Here is a 7,651-nt window from a genome sequence, read left to right as displayed (position 1 = left end):
ATTTATGGGTAGCACATATAAATAGAACATCGGTCAATGACATTTACTGCCGCCATCCGAGACTAAGGAATGTATGCTGAGAGATGCACTGTAAAAAAAAACCCCCAACAAAAAAACAAAACAAAAAAGAACAAAAAAATCTCCAATTTATGGTAAAATACCAACAGCTGTGGTTTAAATACTGTATTTATATTTACCGTATAAATACTACATTTATACGGTAAATACTGGCAACCATAGAATTTTAGATTTTTTTTTAAATTCTAAAATAAAAAAAACAACATATTTTATAGTGTGCACTGGTCACCATCCATCCATCCATTTTCTATACACCTTTGTCCCTAACGGGGTCAGGAGGGCTGCTGGTGCCTCTCCAGCTAGACGTTTCAGGCGAGAGGCGGGTCACTCTGGACAGGTCACCGGTCTGTCGCAGGACAACACAGAGACAGACAGCATGCACACACACACATCAATTTAGAGAGACCAATTAACCTAACAGTGGTAAGAACCCAGAGAGAACCCACCATGCACAGGTGGGTGCAGAAAGACCCCAGGCTGGGAATCGAACCCAGAACCTTCTTGCTGCAAAATGCAAATTACAAAATGCATATTAAAATGATTTTTGCAAGATCTAGCAAAATGAATTAAATGAACAAAATCTATGGAATGTCCAGGTTTAGCAACTTTTCAGACAAAAACAAAAATTGATATCAGCCAAAATCCGAATCAGCCGATGCATTCTTGGTTGTAATTTTGTTCTTTATGTTTGAGGATGACTACCCAGGTGTTGGATGACCTTAAGGAAGAAGATGAAGAGGAGGAGGAAGATGAAGAGGGTTGTGTTAACCCTACAGAGGTGAAAATGAGTCAGATAGTCATGCCCTGCCACTGTAACCATCGGCAGGAGCTGAGTGTGGGACAGCTGCTGAAATGGATGGACTCCACTGCCTGCCTCTCAGGTGTGCCCTGCTGTCAGAAGAGTTTCTGGAAACGACATTTCTTGTTGTCAGCGAAGCTAATCCAGACAGGAAATGACTCTTGTTTCATGTGAGCAGCTGAGAGGCATGCTGGAAGTCTCTGTGTCACCGCCTCCATGGATGACATCCACTTTGAACACACCATCAGGTAACAGGAAGGCCATGTGTGTATCAGAATAATGTGACATAAAGTACTGATCCGTCTGCTCCATTTTGTCAGCGTGGGTCAGGTGGTGAATATTAGGGCAAAGGTCAACAGAGCCTTCAACACCAGCATGGAGGTCAGTGAAGCTGAACTGTGTAAACAGTCCTAATATATAATCCTAACGATGATGAATTAATTTGAAGCATTGATCACATTTCAAGTGTCACATATGCAGTGCTTTAATTTAATGGGGAAAAAAACCCCCAGAATAGAAACATTTGACTTTTCTGTTTTTGTTACATTTAAATGTTCCAGATGATCAAACTTTATTGTCACACAAAGATAATCTGTAATCAGAAATGATGATTTGATTGACTCAGACAAACAAAGCCAAAGCAGCCTGGTCCTAAATGTCACCTGCACTTTAAAACTGGTTGTTCCACCTTTGGCAGCAACAGCTGCCATCATGTTTGAAACTATGGAAACTCTGGTCAACTCCTCTTAGCAGAATAGTTTTAATTTAGCCACAGTGGAGAAGCATGTTAAATCTCAGTGGGATTAAAGTTGCCCACCATACACTTACATCTACACATGTCAAGAGTGTGAGTTTCTCCTGTGTGTGCTGTCCCAGGTGGGGATCCATGTGAGCTGTGAAGACCTGTTCTCTGATCGCCACTGGAGGGTGTGCCATTCCTACGCCACCTTTGTAACCCAACGAACCAATACTGGACAAAAAGTACGTGTGGGTCAGAACTGCGTTTTGAGTCTATTTGCCTTAGGATAAAGGATTAAACTTAGCTACTGTGCTAATGTGTACTGTCCTAATATAAAATTAGTTAACTGTAAGTATTAATTTGGACATTTGCTGTAATAAATGGGACAGGACCACACAATAAGTAAGGTCAGCGGGGGAGGGAAGGAATAAAACAATCAGGCTTTTGAAAAATCATCTTAAAAAAATCATAACAAAATATGTAAATGAAAAGATGTGAAGCGTGTTAATAGGTATAACTATGAACACAAGTGATCAAATCTTCCAAAATGTCATAAAGGATATTTGAGCTCAAATTTTAAACAATTCTCCAAAACTGAATGCTTTATTAAACACCAATATTGAAAGTATGTTGCTTTGCTGTGAATGCAGTTTGTTGGACTTGATTTTTTTCATTCTTAACTTAAATTGTTTTACTAATGTTGGACACTTTCTTCCTGTTATACTGTAGGTATAACAACAGAACAGTAATACTCTTGATAAATTGATGAAAACCTGTTTGAAATATTTCTAGACAGTCTCCAGTAATTCTGAGGAAAGTGTGGTTTTAAAACTGGACATTACTGCAGATGAGTGATGTTTTGGTGCTGCTGAGCTCTACCTGTGTATTAGTGAGGATGTTAAAAGTCTAGGATATGTTTCTTCACAGGTGACGTTGAGGCCAGTTGCTCCTCAGACGCAGAGGGAGCATGTGGAATACAGCGTGGCAGCTGAACGAAGACGGGTCCGGATGCTGCACAGCGACATCGTCAAAGAACTCCTGTCCAGTGGCTCTGTGGAGCAGGGTGGGTGTGATGCACTGCGCCGTCGGTCCAGAAGTGTAGAAGCGTTGTTTGAGCGTGTCTTTCTGTACCAGCTGACAGCTCTGCAGTGTGTAGCGGGACGGCAGCAGAGAAGACCAGAGTGGAGAGCGTTGAACTGGTTCTGCCTCCGCATGCAAACCACCAGGTTATTCATGTACTTTTGTTTCTCCAGCTGTAAAGCGAAGAATGATCAATGGTAACGTTCTTCCAGGGAACATTTGTCATGTGAAAGTAGAAACATCATTGACTGTAATTCATCTGTATTCAGGTGAATACATTTGGAGGACAGATCATGGCCTGGATGGTGAATGTGGCAACAATTGCTGCCAGGTAACTCCTTACTTTGTACAGGTGGTGTAGAGAAACTACAAATGATCAACATGGTCAACAACCCACTTTTATATACACTCAGAAAATTAGGATGTAACACAAGGCCAGTAAAAACGCTGGCACTGTTCAGGTGAAAGGCTGAACTGCTGAGCTGGCAGTGGTCTAGCAACAGTCAGCGATAATGTCGACATGGAAGTGAAGCCACAAAAGGTCACTGTTAGAGGAGCTGGCTGCTCATACACTTATGCATGCAAGCATATTCAAGAAAAGTTATGTGGAAGAAAAAAGTAGAAAAAGCTTCACAAATCATGGTTTCTATTCAGTTTTAGAAAGCATGGAACGTCCTTTTGTTACTTTCAAATTGGTATGGGGAAAAGAAAAGAAAAAACTGGAACAAGCCACATTTCTGACCTGTTTGCACATTTAATATCTAAAGAAATTCCTGATGTATAAAATATGTAAACCTGAAGCAGCAGCTCATATGGCAGATATTAATTAAGAAGAAATCATTGTGAAAATGTCAAAAAGTACACTCTAATTCCACAGTTAGTTAGAAAATAATGTTCTTATACATTGTTGTTCAGGCCTAAAACCTTTCATGAATTATGTGTTTAGATGTCTAGCAACTAATCAGGATCTGGATCTTCTGCTAAAAATAAAACTTAAGCTTATTTTTACAAAAGAACATTTGAACACTGCAAAACAAAATCCTGAGATAATGACGACTTCATGAATGTTTCTAGAAAATCGGTTTTGTCTACTTTTAGGACAGTTTTTGTCTTTGAACTAATGTTTAGAAAAAAATGACAAAATAATGAAAACATGAAATAAACTGGCAACTTAACAGCATTTTAAAGCAATTGTTATTTGGGGATTAAATAATTCCTATTAGCTTGAATATGATGATTATATTTTTCTCTCCAACAGAGTTTGGTTTGCTCTTGTTCTAATGTGACTGTTTCTGCTGCTCTTCCTGTGCTGACCCAGCCGCCTGTGCCAGGCTCATCCAACTCTTCGGGCCATTGACATGTTCACTTTCAGAGGACCCTCCCAGGTTGGAGACAGACTCCTGCTGAGGGCTATAGTCAACAACGCCTTCAAAAACAGGTATCCAGGGCTTCAGTTTCGACACAATGTGGACCTTGTGTTTGGATAGCGTGAGGGCTCAGAACTCTCTCAAAGTGTCTCATCTATTAGACACTTGTTGGCTAATAGATGAGACAATTCCTTACAGTTTGGAGGTGGGGGTACGTGCAGAAGCCTACCAGGAGGAGGGGCCTAACCGGCACATAAACTCCGCCTTCATGACCTTTGAGGTTCTTGATGACAGCGGGAAGCCATGTACTCTTCCACGGATACGACCAGAGCCCCTGGTGAGTTAGCTATACAGGACCTTAACCTTGTAAAGCAACAATTATTCATTGTTTGTGTGTAAAACTATGTTGACACTGAATGGTCATCAATTTCAATGTCAAATTTATTTCTAAAGCACATTTAAAAACTACAAAGTGCTTCACAAAGGGTAAAAGCAACAACATTAAAAACAATAATGAAATCAAAAAATAGGATAAACTTAACAGGACAGTGCAAGCAAACAGATCTGATAGAACTCAAACAGAAACCAAAGAAATGAGTTTGCAGGAGAGATTTAAAAAAAACTGTACAGTCTTTGCAGCACAAATATGAAGGAGCTGGTTCCAGAGTCGTGTTTCTGCAATGGTCAAAGCCTCGATCTCTACTGGGTTTTAATCTGGTCATCAGCTGCTCTAGGAGTACCTCAGAGACTTTTTGGATTGTAAAAGTTAAGGAGAACAGCTGGATAATTAGATGCCAAACTTTTACGAGTAAGTAACACTAACATCAATACAAAAATGAACAGGCAGCCAATGTAAATCCTTTAAACTGGAGTGAGGAGGTCATGCCTTCTGGTACCTGTTAAAAGACGAGCAGCAGTGTTTTGGACTAACTTCAAGTGATGAATTGATGATTGATTGATTAATTGATCGATTCCACAATATAAAGGATTGCAGTAATCTAATCTGCAGGTAATAAATGCAAGAACTATAGTTATCAGCCTTTTAGGAAGAATGTAGGATTTGGCAGTTTGGTATAACTGATAAAACCAAGTCGACATTTGTTTCTCAAGTTAAACAGAACTGTCTAAAAACACTCTGAGATTCTGCCAGTGGGGGAGCGATGGATAGTAGGCGGCCAAGGAATTCACTTTGTCTAGGAAGAGGTTGCTCACCAAGCACAGTCATTTCAGTGTTGTTTTCATTCAGGTTCAGACAGTTTAGAGTTAACCATTCTTTGACATCATGCAGGCAGTTTAATGGAGGCCCCAGAGACATTGAAGTTAAAAGGGAAATGTATTTGAATATTATGAGCAAAGCAATGTAAAGAAATGTTCTATGTCCTAAAAATAGGAGCCATTATCAGAATACCACAAAGAAAACAAAATATGACACTTGAAGTACCAGTGTCAAATTGAGGCATACTGGTGTGCACACATCATTGCACCAGCAATAATTTGCTGCTTGTGCAAATCATTGTATGAGCGGTAGGCCTGTCGCGATAAACGATAAATCAATTAATCGCTCAGCAAAATCTGTTATCGTGACAGGCCTAATGAGCGGCACAATGATTTGAAAATTGAACAAGAAGTTTTGAGAAGTGAACCAAAGCGACTGAGAAAAACTGTGAATCTGTTTTCCTTATATTGACTTTGGAAGTTGTGGGTGGAGTTATCAACTCTTTGAAGTTTCTTTTTCAAGTTTTTAAAAGAACCCCTATTACATTTTAACCTCCAGTATGTTAACTTGTAAATTGTTAGTAATGTTAATGGCCTGCATGCACAAAGCTCAGAACTGTAAACTGATTAATTGTGATATATCTAATCAACATATCACCCATCATAAACCTTTTGAAGTTCAGAACTTTGTGTTGGCTCTCGCTGCAGGACTGCACTTGAATTATGAGTTACTATAATCAGATTGTAGCAATAATTATCATGACAAACACAGCAGACCTTAAGCAACTGATTGTCCAAGTAACATTTGGCTCAGTGTGTGAAAGCAGATCTTAGACTACCTCAGGTTTTTTTTACCTCCTCTGTGTGTGTGTGTGTGTGTGTGTGTGTGTGTATGTGTATGTACCTGTGTCTGCTCATATATCCTTTATTTATAGGAAGGTGAGAGAAGATTCCAAGAAGCAACAGCCAGGAAAAAAATCCGCCTGGACAGGTGAAGGTTTGCTTTCCAGATGGAACGTTAAAGTTTTACTTGAACTTTAAAGTTCCAATGATGAATTCAACATTTTTCAGCTCTGCAGTGTAACATGACACATTGAGCACACTTCCATAAGTTGTCTGAAATTATAATGTTACGAATGGGTTCATACTGTCTCATGTCAGAAAAAAATGTATTTCAGGAAGTACATCATCTCCCGCAAACAGAGTGAAGTTCCTCTGTCTGTCCCCTGGGACCCCAGGAACCAGGTGAGTTCACTCCCTCATAGAGAACATTAAAGAGCCAGGCAGATAACACAACACAGACTGAAATCAGACACATTTGACAGCACTTTTTTTTTTTACAAACATCAACAATAACTGACACTCATTTATGTAAAACATGTTTATCACAGTTTAATATGGGAGCGAATCCCAAACTGAAACACTTGAACTGCATAGTGACACAGACAAAAGTTCTATAAAGTTTATATTTAGAGTTTTAATTTAATTTATTCACAATAAATGAAGGAAAATAATATATTCAAAAAATAATTTGATTAATCAAAGCATTGGATATTGTCAGTATGCTTAAGAATGTCACTAAGAATATGAAAGAGAAAAAAAGAACATGCAGTCAGAATGTAGAATGACCAAACATGGATGACGATGTAGAAGCAATGGTGATAGTTTGTGGAGTCATTTTAAGAGATAAAAGACTAACAAAAAGAAAAGGCGGTGGATAAAAGATGACGGGAGCAGCCGCTCTATTTGCTGCACTATGATTTGGAGGTGAGTTATGATTTTTCATAGTTAACATTTTCAACTATTGGGGGGGGGATGTTCCCGCTAAATCCTGAATTTCCCCAATTTGGTTGTCTTGGCCCTTTTATCGCAGCCTGTGGGGTTTTCCCTTCCCTGACTGGGAACGAGAATACAACCTGCTGAATGTGACAGGTAGCCAATCAGAAAGCGCGGTGACGCTTTCTGATTGGCTACTATTTTGTGAAGTCTGCAATAAGAGGGATCTTCATGGCACCCAGTCCTCCTTCTTTCCTTGGTGTGTTGATCCATGACAAGTGGGTGAAATGAGAGTCAATGGAGCAGCCGACGACTTCACAGTTACGCTGACATATCCCGTAACTGAGAGTCTGGTGGATATCGGAGATGATGGAAATGTTTATTATTATATGTAAAGGTCGTTTTATATATGTTTATTCAGTTAAAAATGTTAACTATGAAAAATCATAACTCACCTCCAAATCATAGTGCAGCAAATAGAGCGGCTGCTCCCGTCATCTTTTATCCACCGCCTTTTCTTTTTGTTAGTCTTTTATCTCTTAAAATGTCTCCACAAACTGTCACTGTTGTTTCTACATCGTCATCCATGTTTGGTTA

At 39.3% G+C, this 7,651-nt stretch overlaps 1 protein-coding gene across 2 annotated transcripts in view; it reads left to right on the top strand.

The window, feature by feature from the left end:
* The first annotated feature begins 636 nt into the window (after positions 1-636).
* The window catches only part of LOC106941488 (acyl-coenzyme A thioesterase 11-like), an 18,708-nt gene continuing 11,693 nt past the window's right edge, over positions 637-7,651 (top strand). Inside the window, exons 1-11 of one of the 2 annotated variants that reach the window (XM_015024537.1) lie at positions 637-959; positions 1,056-1,125; positions 1,198-1,258; positions 1,754-1,858; positions 2,544-2,679; positions 2,751-2,842; positions 2,966-3,027; positions 4,015-4,134; positions 4,262-4,400; positions 6,214-6,269; positions 6,457-6,523. In XM_015024537.1, coding sequence (XP_014880023.1) covers positions 773-959; positions 1,056-1,125; positions 1,198-1,258; positions 1,754-1,858; positions 2,544-2,679; positions 2,751-2,842; positions 2,966-3,027; positions 4,015-4,134; positions 4,262-4,400; positions 6,214-6,269; positions 6,457-6,523 — 1,095 coding nt within the window. In that variant the 5' untranslated portion in view covers positions 637-772. The remainder of the gene's footprint in view (positions 960-1,055; positions 1,126-1,197; positions 1,259-1,753; positions 1,859-2,543; positions 2,680-2,750; positions 2,843-2,965; positions 3,028-4,014; positions 4,135-4,261; positions 4,401-6,213; positions 6,270-6,456; positions 6,524-7,651) is intronic. The other variant, XM_015024536.1, reaches the window with a different exon arrangement.

Source organism: Poecilia latipinna, unplaced genomic scaffold, assembly GCF_001443285.1.
Source record: "Poecilia latipinna isolate Pla-1442-1.1 unplaced genomic scaffold, P_latipinna-1.0 Scaffold3697, whole genome shotgun sequence".
In the NCBI taxonomy this organism is placed as follows: domain Eukaryota; kingdom Metazoa; phylum Chordata; class Actinopteri; order Cyprinodontiformes; family Poeciliidae; genus Poecilia; species Poecilia latipinna.
The sequence above is the reverse complement of the archived record's forward strand: the minus strand, read 5'-3'. Positions and strand labels throughout refer to the sequence as shown.